General features: G+C 34.9%; 2 protein-coding genes across 5 annotated transcripts in view; both read left to right on the top strand.

Annotated features, from left to right (window-relative positions):
* LOC127862221 (jouberin-like) overlaps positions 1-11,773 on the top strand; it is a 51,629-nt gene extending 39,856 nt beyond the window's left edge. For all 4 annotated transcript variants that reach the window (XM_052401249.1, XM_052401247.1, XM_052401248.1 and 1 more), the window contains 7 exons: positions 1,221-1,343; positions 2,613-2,742; positions 5,376-5,443; positions 5,703-5,768; positions 6,071-6,239; positions 7,454-7,604; positions 10,021-11,773. In XM_052401249.1, the coding sequence (XP_052257209.1) occupies positions 1,221-1,343; positions 2,613-2,742; positions 5,376-5,443; positions 5,703-5,768; positions 6,071-6,239; positions 7,454-7,604; positions 10,021-10,168 (855 nt within the window). In that variant the 3' untranslated portion in view covers positions 10,169-11,773. The remainder of the gene's footprint in view (positions 1-1,220; positions 1,344-2,612; positions 2,743-5,375; positions 5,444-5,702; positions 5,769-6,070; positions 6,240-7,453; positions 7,605-10,020) is intronic.
* A 22-nt stretch (positions 11,774-11,795) lies between these two features.
* LOC127862219 (uncharacterized) overlaps positions 11,796-13,259 on the top strand; it is a 57,303-nt gene continuing 55,839 nt past the window's right edge. The window contains exon 1 of the transcript XR_008040501.1: positions 11,796-13,118. The gene's annotated coding sequence lies outside the window, so the exon portion shown is untranslated. The remainder of the gene's footprint in view (positions 13,119-13,259) is intronic.

The following is a 13,259-nucleotide window of genomic DNA, read 5'->3' as shown; positions in this document are numbered from 1 at the left end:
AGCCAGAGACTTTATACATGTAGGTGTTTTATTTTATGAATTGTATAATCTTGTCCTCAAGGAGCTTTGTGAAATAGATATTCAAATTGTGTCTAATATAATGGGATATATAATAACATGTGTGTCACATGTAAATCACATATATGTGATTTGTGTTTTGTTTGTTTTGATTTTTTATATACCAACGTCATACAGACACTGTTGAAATAACATTCAGGGGCACCAACTTAACCATATTCCATGCTGTGTGAATAAACATGTCGAACTGTTCATTCGTTTTATTTCATTGAAATGATATTTTCTGGATATGTACAATTGGCATTATGAGTTGGATCTTAAATTATTAAATTTTCTTGTCTTACAAAAGACTATAGACATAAATGTTTGTTGAACATTTGAAAATTCCTGGTTGAGTTTATCCAAGACAATCCATGAAAATATGTGTTTAACAAATAATATTGGTTTCAGAGTATTAAATATCTTGTAACTCTTTGTGATCTCAATTGGATTTTGTAAGAATCATAGTTTTGTTGGTCATTTAAACTAAGCCATCACATCATTGAATGACTTAAAGAGTATTTAATGAATCTACAAAGTGTTTACATTAACATAAGTTTCTTTGCTTGGCATGAACCATGTGAAAAAGGCAGGCCTATTCATAAGAGTACACTATTTCCACATTGATTCGTTGGACTTGAGAAGAGAATTATAAAGGATGTTTTTGATCTAGCAGTACTCAACATTTAATGCTGTCATTTGAGAGAATTATATTTGGTCTACGGAAGCTAAAAAGGAATTTTTTAGTAAAAGCCAATTTTGTTCATGAAGTTATAATTAAAAATATAAATCGACAATTTTCGAGCAAACATAGATAATATTATCTTGTTTATTTTGTTACTGTAAAGTATTACCGGGTAATCATTTCAACAGGTTTGAGCCTTCATGCCACAGTTTATGCAGGTTTAGAAAGAGAACTTTTTGGTAAAATTTTATCAAATGGGATTAAAAAAACAGTTTAAATTTTTACCAACAGGTACCTGATTGAACAAATTCTTTTCATCAGACCTTGAAATAAGAAAACTCTTCTTGAACTTTGACACAGATTTTTGATCTCCCACATTTCACCAACATTTCACCAACATTTCACCAACATTTGTCCCACGTTGTTTTGCCCACATTTTCCCCACTTTGTAAGCTCACACTTGCTGATTCCCACACAGGCTCAGATGACCATGACCCCCACCCTGGACCTACCTGGAACTGCAGTCATGAGCCCACGCAGCACCATGATGACCCTGGGCTCCCATGGATATGATATGTACGGAACTACACCCAGATCAATGGTAGGAATATAAAAGTTGTTGTTTTTTTGTTTTTAATCCCCCGCCAAAGGTGGAGGGCTAAAATTTTGGAAGTGTTAATCAGTCTGTCCTTCCACATGTCCGTCAATCTGTCACAAACTTTTTTTAATTTGGTGGGGGACATCAATTCAACAAATGTGCTTGTTAGTCACCTTCCTGTGAAACCGGAGGGGACTTATAGTTTGCACTCTGTGTGTTAGTCTGTCTGTCAGTCTGTCACACTTTTCTGGATCCTGTGATAACTTTAAAAGTTCTTCATATCTTTTCATGAAACTTGAAACAGATGGCAATATGGAGATTATGCACGTCATTTCATTTTGTTCCTACGTCAAGAATTCTGGTTGCTATGGCAACAAATATATATATAAAAAAATAATCTGAAAATGCTGGAGTTTGGGACTTTTATTGCTTATTGGCAATAGTCTTGTTAACTATTTATTGTTGTTATATCTTTCTGTTAAATGTTTGGTAATCTGAGTCCTGATTGAACATATCCTTGTCACTAGACCTCTGAAATAGAAAACACTTTTTGCTAGAGATTAAAGATCTCCCTCATTTATCCCATGCCTTTCCAGCAAGGAAGGAAAATATTGAAGTTACTCTGTCATAAAAGTTTCGGAAGCAAACTATTTCAACATTTTTTGGGATAATATTAAAACTTCAAATATTTCATTGTCATGCTGTCTAGATGTGTATAGGCCAATAAACAATGATGAGGAGTTCTGATGCGTGGGAATTTAATCCCTGCAGAACAACCAGTTGCTTATTGGTAGATAAAAACGATTATGTGAACAATATTTTGAGTTTAACAGTATTGGAGAAATATTAATGTAATAGAAACAAAAGCTTATTTAACTTTTATGTACTCTCGATCAAGTCATTCTTTCAATAAGCTCTTGTGAGTTGTCACTCATAAGCCAGGTAGGATGCTCGCAGCGTAGTATTTTGTGTTTCAATAAATTATTGAAACTGCAATATAAACGGTCACAACCATAACTTATTTATGAGGATTTGTTGAAATTGCCTATTGGCTTTTATTTTAGATTGTTTTTTGGATATTTTAATGGTTATGATTATGTTCTATGTCCAATGAAGGTCATTTAGGGTAATTTAAAACTTAAAGCATTATTTATATTAAAAAAGTCAGCCAAACTATATAACTGAAATAATAGTTATTATTTTATATAAATATGGTAGAAATTTCCTTTCAAACAAAACAACAAGACAGATATTTGCTGTGTTATTACTCAGACTGGCAGCCCAACGATGTTTAGTCCTCACGCCAGTCGGTCCATGGAGGCCACAAAGAGACACCAACATTTTGCAGCACAGAACATGTACATGAAGGGGGCTGACTCCTGGAGACCCAAGTTCAGCGAAGGTCTGTTATCAGGGGCCTTACTTGGAAAATTCATGATGGACATTTTTAAAATAAAATATTGATAGTGAGAAATGTAATTGTTTATATGATTTTTAACCAGGTTTTTCGAAGAAAAAACTGGTTATTAGATTGGCGAATGTCGGCTGGCGGGCGGGCTGGTGGGCTGGCGGGCGGAACAAGCTTGTCCGGGCCATAACTTTGTCGTTTATTGTCAGATTTTTAAATCATTTGGCACATTTGTTCACCATCATTAGATCGTGTGTCGCGCGAAAGAATTACGTCGATATCTCCAAGGTCACAATTTGAGTTTGAAGGTCAAAAATGGCCATAAATGAGCTTGTCCGCGCCATAACTTTGTCGTTCATTGTCAGATTTTTAAATCATTTGGCACATTTGTTCACCATCATTAGAAGGTGTGTTGCGCGAAAGAATTACGTCGATATCTCCAAGGTCAAGGTCACAATTTGAGTTTGAAGGTCAAAAATGGCAATAAATGAGCTTGTCCGGGCCATAACTTTGTTGATCATCGTCAGATTTTAAAATCATTTGGCACATTTGTTCACCATCATTAGGCGGTGTGTCGTGCTAAAAAATTACGTCGATATCTCCAAGGTCAAGGTCACAATTTGAGTTTGAAGGTCAAAAATGGCCATAAATGAGCTTGTCCGGGCCATTACTTTGTGATTCATTGTGAGATTTTAAAATCATTTGGCACATTTGTTCATCATCATTAGACGTTGTGTCGCGTGAAAGAATCACATCGATATCTCCAAGGTCAAGGTCACAATTTGAGTTTGAAGGTCAAAAATGGCCATAAATGAGCTTGTCTGGGCCATAATTATGTCATGCATTGTGACATTTTAAAATCATTTGGCACATTTGTTCACCATTATTGGACGGTGTGTCGCACGAAAGAATTACGTCAATATCTCCAAGGTCAAGGTCGCCACAACTAAAAATAGATTGATTTTGAAACAACTATGTAATTATGAACAATCAGTAACAATGCACATTTTGATTTTGAGTTGTCTTTCTTTATCAGACTTTTTTTATGCCCCCCTTCAAAGTAGAGGGGGTATATTGTTTTGCACATGTCGGTCGGTCCGTCCACCAGATGGTTTCCGGATGATAACTCAAGAACGCTAAAGCTTAGGATCATGCAACTTCATAGGTACATTGATCATGACTGGCAGATGACCCCTATTGATTTTCAGGTCACTAGGTCAAAGGTCAAGGTCACAGTGACTTGAAATAGTAAAATGGTTTCCAAATGATAACTCAAGAACGCTTAGGCCTAGGATCATGAAACTTCATAGGTACATTGATCATGACTGGCAGATGACCCCCAATGTATTTTCAGGTCACTAGGTCAAAGGTCAAGGTCACAGTGACTTGAAATAGTAAAATGGTTTCCGGATGATAACTCAAGAATGCTTACGCCTAGGATCATGAAACTTCATAGGTACATTAATCATGACTGGCAGATGACCCCTATTGATTTTCAGGTCACTAGGTTAAAGATCAAGGTCACAGTGACTCAAAACAGTAAAATGGTTTCCAGATAATAACTCAAGAATGCTTACAGCTAGGATCATGAAACTTAATAGGAACTTTGATCATGAGTGGCAGATGACCCCTATTGATTTTCAGGTCACTAGGTCAAAGGTCAAGGTCACAGTGACAAAAAATGTATCCACACAATGGATTCCACTAAAACTGACTGCCCATATGGAGGGCATGCATGTTTTATAAACAGCCCTTGTTTTCTGATTGAAATCAAGGTCAATTTTACACAAGGGGGTTGACGATACACATTTTGAATTGTCTCCCTTTATCAGACTTTTTTCAACTGACAACCTGGTTTTGTGACAATTTTGTCCCTTGTTTTTATAAATATGATGCAATCAAAATGGAAGTTGAATATCAGTTGCATTCAGTTGTAGTTAATTGCCTACAGCGTAACTTATTAATTATTATTTTATATTATTATATTGTTATCTTGAACTTGTTGAAGTCCAAGGTTAAGATTCTTAACAGTCTCTAAAGTAAACTAATACGGTTGTTTAAGTGTTTAACTTGAATTTCCATGTATTTTGAAATGGTTTTCTGTCCCAAGACAATGTTCATACTAATTTTGATCTGTTTGTATTGACGTTTTGATACCTGTGGTATACATGTATATAGAGTCATGACTGAGAATGTCACTTATTGCAAACATCAAAACACATATTCCAACATGTTTGTCTTTGGTTCAATATTATAGTTCTTGTTCAAAATAATGAACATTTGGCCTTATTGCTTCTAAAAGCTCTTTATTTAGAAACTTAAATATTTCAAACTGAAAGCTCTGTATTTAGAAACTTAAATATTTAAAAGCCATTTAAGTGTTTCTGACCATTCCAAGAGTTTGGCTGTATCACCCAAATAGTAAAATCAAATGGATCAGATTCATATTTTGGCAATCTTATCTAGAAAAAATACACACTGCACTACACATGGGGTAGCCATAGAAAAGAGAATTACTTAGAACATTGTTCTAAGCGAGTTCTCACATAATGTTGGTTACACTTTGTTTATGCTTGTTCTTCATGAAGTAAAGCCAAACTAACATGTTTCTATGTTTTTGTTTACAGTGGGACGTCATGGACGTAGCACCAGTCCTGTGTTTGGTAGAGGTCCACAGATGAATCTCACGGGCTCCGTATGTACAAATTGATCCATCCATTAGCATTATTTGTCACGATTTTCAATTTATTCTGTAGCAAAGTTTTCAATACAATATTTGAGATTTATAACTATGATTTACTTGAGCACCATATTTTTAACTATGATTTTCACAACAGTTATTTTATGAAAAAATATTATGTTGATGATGATGATGATGATGATGATGATGATGATGATGATGATGATGATGATGATGATTGATGTTACTTATACTGATAACTGCTTGTTTGCAGGCCCAAGGGAAAGCACAGTTCAATTTTGAAGCAGCTCCAGGTAAATCAGGACAGCTCAAAGAAAAGGTACCATTGTTTTAGATTCAATTCTTACGTTTAAAAGTCCAAAACATGCTTGTAGCAGTTTAAAATATATCATTGTTAGCATAGACATGCAGGGTAACTTCTTAACTAGTAATTCCTACTTTCAAACACTGAAAAAGCCAGTTACCTTCTTTGATAATTTTCAATGTTCTTCATGAATTACAAATTAAAATTGATGCCTCTGATATACATTCACATTGATAAAATACCCAAGCCAACAAACATCCTCTAGTCACTTAAGATGAGCCCTTCATACAATATTAACCCATAATTTCTCTCTGCAGTACGTGGTCATCTACGACTACAAGGCTCAGCGTTCTGACGAGCTGGACCTGTTTGCTGGAGATGAGGTCACGATCCTCCACAAGGACACGGAGCACTGGTGGATGGGGGAGCTGGCCAATGGCGACCAGGGATACTTCCCAGCAAACTATGTCATACCAGAGGGAGAGGGTAAGCTGCAGAGTTGTTTTTATGTCCCAACCACTATAGTGGGGGACATATTGTTTTTGCCCTGTCTGTTGGTTGGTTGGTTGGTTGGTTTGTTTGCCAAAACTGTAACATTTTGCCATAACTTTTGCAATATTGAAGATAGCAACTTCATAATTGGCATGCAGATGTATCTCATGCAGCTGCTCATTTTTAGTGGTGAAAGGTCAAGGTAATCCTTCAAATTCAAAGGTCAAAAAACAAATATAAGGGAAGTAATAAGCTTTAAAGTGAGATAATTATCTGAACCTGCCAAATGGTAACAAAATAATAAAAATAAATCAAAGCGGCGCAGAAGGGGACATAGTGTTTCTGACAAACACATTTCTTGTTTTCTCTGAAATTTGATAACCTTATGATCCTTGTTCTTGGGAAACTGGGCTTATTTGGTGTGCCTAAAGTGTCATCCCAGATTAGCCTGTGAATTCTGACCAGGCTAATCAGTTTTTGCCTGAACTGGATTTTTGAAAAAAAAGTTTGTATGTTATTAAATCAATTGTGCTTCGAACTTGCAATTTTATTCCTATGCATCGTTACTCCTGACCCTTACTGTCAACAACAAACTGTGATAGAAAAAAAAAATCTGAAACAACCTGAAATCAAATAAAAAAAGTCAATAGTAAAGCAGACATACAAAATCACTCTTGCTACACTTGTAATGAAGTTGTAAAATATGTTTTAACCCTTTCCCATGTAGATGCAAAGTGAAAATGGCTATGTGCAAACAGCATAAACCAGAACAGCCTGCGAGTAACACACTGTCTGTTCAGGTTTTATGCTGTTTGCTGCTCATCAGTATCTAAGAGTTGGAAATGAAGCCTTAAAAACTTTAATCTAGTAAAAAAGGTTTTAAATTAAATATAACTTTCTAAGGGACTACAAGTGTAGCAAAATACGTATCTAAGTGATAAAGGGTTAAAATACATATTAGTACTACATTTTGAGACCAACATGACCAGTAACTATGAGTTCAGATTGTTACTATCAGGCCTTACTCTGCCATTCAACAAGTAAGCAAATGGCTACCAATGAGTTCATTTGGCTGTTTAAACTTTATTTGGCAACAACATTTTCACCATAAAACCCCATAAAACAGATTATATGAGGAGATTTACTATGTTGATATGTAAATGTTCATAAACAAAATGTTTGCATCAGGGATTTTGTTTTGACTGCAGAGCTGCAGGAGGTTGGCAGGAGACAGATGACTCCGGATGATTCTGATACGGACACCAAGCAGTTGACTGCAGTCCGCACCAAGTCCGGGGAGCTCAAGTTTGTGTCCGGGAACGAGGAATCGGAGGACGACTTGCTGGAGTCCAGCAGAAGGTGAGTCAGCAGAAATCTGGGGACATGTGTGGTCTAGGGAGAGATATAGAAGTACAAGAAAACTAATAGGGTTCTGCTTTAAAGGGGTTGTGCAGTAAAGAAAATCATGATTATATGAGCCTTGCTCTGTGAAAAAGCGGTTTAATTCATGTGCATAAAGTGTTGTCCCAGATAAGCCTGTGTAGTCTGCACAGGTTAATCAGGGACGACACTTTCCACTTTAATGGTATTGTTCATTTTCAGAAAGTCTCTGTTTAGCAAAAATCAAGTTTAGGCGGAAAGTGTCGTCCCTGCTGAGCCTGTGCAGACTGCGTTATGCATTAAACCCCTTTTTCACAGAGCTGAGAAAATTATCAAGAATAACAAAATTGTACAACGTGCTGCTAAAATGGGAATTGTGAACGGTTAACAGTTATTATTAGGTTTTTAAGCATATTCTTTTCATTTGCTACTTAATGTTTAAAAACATTTTTTATGTCCCCCACTATAGTAGTGGGGGACATATTGTTTTTGCCCTGTCTGTTGGTTGGTTGGTTGGTCTGTTGGTTGGTCTGTTGGTTGGTCTGTTTGCGCCAACTTTAACATTTTGCAATAACTTTTGCTATATTGAATATAGCAACTTGATATTTGGCATGCATGTGTATCTCATGGAGCTGCACATTTTGAGTGGTGAAAGGTCAAGGTCATCCTTCAAGGTCAGAGGTCAAATATATGTGGCCAAAATCGCTCATTTTATGAATACTTTTGCAATATTGAAGATAGATACTTGATATTTGGCATGCATGTGTATCTCATGGAGCTGCACATTTTGAGTGGTGAAAGGCCAAGGTCAAGGTCATCCTTCAAGGTCAGAGGTCAAATATATGTGACCCAAATCGCTTATTTTATGAATACTTTTATAATATTGAAGATAGCAACTTGATATTTGGCATGCATGTGTATCTCATGGAGCTGCACATTTTTATTGGTGAAAGGTCAAGGTAAAGGTCATCCTTCAAGGTCAGAGGTCAAATATATGTGGCCCAAATCGCTTATTTTATGAATACTTTTGCAATATTGAAGATAGCAACTTGATATTTGGCATGCATGTGTATCTCATGGAGCTGCACATTTTGAGTGGTGAAAGGTCAAGGTCATCCTTCAAGGTCAAATATATGGGTCAAAATTGCTCATGTAATTTCACTTCTTCAATATTGAAGCTAGCAATTTTATATTTGAAATGCAGGTGTATCTCATGGAGCTGCACATTTTGAGTGGTGAAGGGTCAAGGTCAAGGCCATCCTTCAAGGTCAAACGTCATATAGGGGGACATTGTGTTTCACAAACGCATCTTGTTAATTTCTATATTAATTAGTTGATATTTTAATATTAATTATACCAGGGGGAAGGGGCTTGGGAAATGAGCAGGGTAGAATGCTGATAGTCAGTTTATTATGCTCCCCCAAAATTTATTTTGGGGGGAGCATATAGTCTCCACTTCGTCTGTCCGTGTGTCCGTCCGTGCACAATTTTTGTCCGGGCTATTTCACAGCAACTAATGACCAGAATTTAATGAAACTTTATGGGAAGCTTCACTACCAAGAGGAGATTTGCATATTATCAGCGGGTTCTGGTTGGATGATTTTTCACAGAGTTATGGCCCTTTGAAATTTTCTATAAAAAAATTATTGTCCCCCCAACTACTGTGCCCTAAAGACGGTTTTATAACGATTTTTAAAATAATGTTACTGACATTTTTCCCTACTTTACATTTATTTAACTTTTTAAGTAAAATGTTATGTTATTGCCCAAATTGAACATTTTTTTAATTTGCATATTCATAAGCTAAGTTTATTACTTGCATAGGATATTATATATACGTATAATTTGCTTATAAAACCAAAGCTAAATTTAACCCATTTATGCCAAGCGTCTAGAAAAAAGGCTGTGGCAAACAGCGTAGACCCAGATGAGACACTGCATGATGCGGCATCTCATCAAGGTCTGCGCTGTTTGCTTAAAGGAATTTCTGTAGAAATATTCTAAGTATAGAAATAAATATACTAGACATCCCTAATTTTGGAAATAAATTGATCCAATTTAAAAGGATGGGAGAGTCCACTAGGCATAAATGAGTTAAGGAGGATGAAAATCATATGTAAAAATTCTCTTTGACATTGGGGAAATAAATAGCAGACATATATCAAACACAACATTTAACTCTTTCAGTGCTGGAACCAAATTTTGATGAAAATCATATGTAAAAATTCTCTTTGACATTGGGGAAATAAATAGCAGACAAATATCAAACACAACATTTAATGTGTTCTCTAAGGATGAAAAGGTAAGTATTTGGTAGTTTAACAAATATAACCCAAAGTTACGAATAACTTCCATATTGCATTAAATTCCACATGGAACAACATTTACTTTTCAGTCGAAGACGGAAAAAGCGTAATTCCCAGGATAGTGCCGCGTCTGGGGCAAGTTTGAGTGGCACCACAGGAACAACCAAGAAACCTCCACGAAAAGCGGCACAGAAGGTTCGAATCAACGAAGATGAAAATACTGAATCTAAAGCCTAGTAAACAGTGTTGGACAAAGAGAAAAACTGAAGATTTTTAAAAGAGGAAATGTTTTATTCTAAAGCACAGTAAAATGTGTTGAGAGGAGATGAGAACATGATGCATTCAAGCTTAATTATTTTAAGTAACATTACTACTCAAAATCAACGACAATTTCGTACAATATTTCTTAAAATAAACATAACCAATTAAAAACCAGTGTTCCTTATGGCAATTGCCGAAATTTCAAGCCAGATGTGGTCTGGTCAAATAGATGTTTGCAGATACAAAATGCTCGTTGTTTTTCCATTTTAATTTTCCGCAACGATATCTAGTCATTAGACACATGAACACTAACATGGTGTTTGTGTGTCGTTTGAATAGATATATTCGCAGGAAATTCAAATGAAATTAATTGTGGTCACAAATAAATAAAAATGAGCATTTTGTATCTACAAAAATCTATGTAATCATACCACATCTAGTGTTGAAATTGTGGCTATAGCTATATGACACACTGATTGTTTAGGTGTAAACTTTTTTTTACGAAATACTTTACAAAATTTTGTTGATTTTGAGCGTTATAGAGACTTTAAAACTATCAGATGAAAATGTTTTTCTAAGGCTTATAAATTTCTTCATGCGGTAGATAATTTTCTCAGAAAATTACAATTTACAATTTTTGTTTGGGAAATAAATTCTCTTAGGACCTCTTGGAAGTTTGTAGAATGATATTAGTAAGTTTGTTTGTAGTTTTATTATAAAACAAATAGGCTTAGGCATGCTAGTTTACAACAGATATCAACTGTTTAACCATAAGATCTTACCCATTTTTTAGTAATATGATTTTTTAAAATCTATTTAAAAAACATGTTTATGTATCTATGTAAAGTGTTTAATATGGAAATTTGAGGATAAGCCCTTTAAAGATTCCTTAACAATAAAATTCAATTATTATTTTTGATAGGGCTGAAGTTAAAAATGCGCTTGTATGTTTAGACATGGGTAATTTGAAGTAGGGAGTTTGAATCTGTCCAGCTTAAACTTATTTTTTATTCTCTGATTATCTTACCAAGATTTTAAGCAATTCTGTGATATTGTTTCATATTTTTAATTGTCTGTCATGTGTGTTTTGTTTCCATGGTTAAGTAATTAAAGTTGTATGACTATTGGGTATGACATGTATTTATCTTGACAGGATTGACTAGCTGATTTAGACAAATGAGCCGCTTTCGGTAGAAACAAAGGGGGGTATGCATGCACGTAAATTGATATGCCAGTCAACAATGGACAACACATTATTGTCAGGGACAACACATTCTGCTTTTATGGTATTTTTTGTTTAAAAGAAGTTGCTTCAGAGAGAAAATCCAGTTAAGGCAGAAAGTGTTGTCCCTTACTAGCCTGTGTGGACTGCACAGGCTGAGCCGTGACTACACTTTACACACATGCATTGAGTCCAATTTTCCCAGAGCCAGACTCAAATATTTTGCCTAATCATCATTCATTTGTTAATTATCAGCAAATTTAAATTCTGACAAAGTTAACCATGAGACGTCATCAGAACAAAAATATGTTGTTTATTTACATATAAACAATGATGATTGTGATTTGCCCCTCCCCACCCCCCCCACCCCCCCCCCCCCCCCCTTCCCCGGGCAATCATTAATATGCAAAAAAAATTGCTGTTTTGGCATGCCATTTTTAGGTTCCCTGTTAACAATTTCAATATGGAATTTGCCTGTGATTTTAGAATATGTACATCATGACATTTGTTTACATTAATTTATGGATCTGTCAATGTTTGTCAATGAGGCTAGTACATAAAGCTTAACTTTGAAGCTTTAAAGTCGTTTGTGATTTTAGTGGTTTGAGTAAATAAATTTTGCTGGTACATGTAAATACATGCACTTGTATGGTGATGTGCCAAAGATATCTTTCTATTTGAATTTCTGATCATCTTGTGTCTGCACAGGCACCCAATGTATGTTGATTCAGGGAGATTTGTGGTTGTATTGAAATAATTGATTTTTCTGCTATTTCCAATTATTTTTATTTAGCAAATTTGATTATTGGTCGTGAATTGTAGAGAATCTCTATTATCAAACATTTACATGTAAACACATGTTCAGGCATTTCAGATATAATGGTTATCAGGTAGTATTTTGAGCATTAAAGCTGCTTCATCACAGATGGTGAGGCAAACATAATAGATGCCCAAAATCCTGTGGGCAATCTCTGAATTATGATACTCATAAAATTCAGTCAATTAAACAATTATTTAGTAGTTTCATAAAAATACCTATAAATGTGGACTAAATGGCGTTTTTTGGACAGCCCTCATGGAAAAAGTTTTGCAAATTTGTGTTGTGTTTATGTATATTTTTTTGGATCTATGCCATGTTTAATTTCTGTAACTTATTCAAATCAGTGTTTAATTTTTAATGTTGGAACTACTTTATTTTCATTTTGTATGTATATATATTGACAATAATTGATTATCATTGACAAATGTCTGAGGAGTATCTTTGATAGTGCGAAAAAAACATTCACAGCTTCAATAGCTTTTAATTTTGAACCAATCAGTTGTAAGCATGAGCTGGTAAGTTTTGTATACGTGATAGTTTTACAACAGCAACAGATTCAGTATGAATTACTGGAGAGCTTCTAAAGAGTCTTTAAATTTACATTAAAGAATGCACAGAATGTACTAAACAATGGAGTTTGGAACTTTGGATTTTCTGTAAGTGATGCTCTTTAAGTCAGATGTACTCAGTAGTAATATGTTTTCATTCAATTCAACCCAAAATGGTTGTAGTTTTCATCATCTGTGACCAGCAGCTTTAATGCAATAGAAAATCCGTCCAATGTTATCGCTTTATATCATTTGTTTACAGCAAAGTATGCACATTGTGGTTAAGGCTGGACCGTTTAAATTCTTGTTTAAGCAGATTTTGGCATTATTAAAAAGGTAATAATTGATGTTTCCAACAAAATATATGTTAGCATTGAAAAATTGAGAAATAATTCCTTGATATAGATGTGCAGAAATTTACGCATACAATTTATGTATATAAAAACCGATGTAAAAAATTATTATTTATTGACTTTG

The sequence above is a fragment of the Dreissena polymorpha genome, chromosome 16, assembly GCF_020536995.1.
Source record: "Dreissena polymorpha isolate Duluth1 chromosome 16, UMN_Dpol_1.0, whole genome shotgun sequence".
In the NCBI taxonomy this organism is placed as follows: domain Eukaryota; kingdom Metazoa; phylum Mollusca; class Bivalvia; order Myida; family Dreissenidae; genus Dreissena; species Dreissena polymorpha.
The sequence above is the reverse complement of the archived record's forward strand: the minus strand, read 5'-3'. Positions and strand labels throughout refer to the sequence as shown.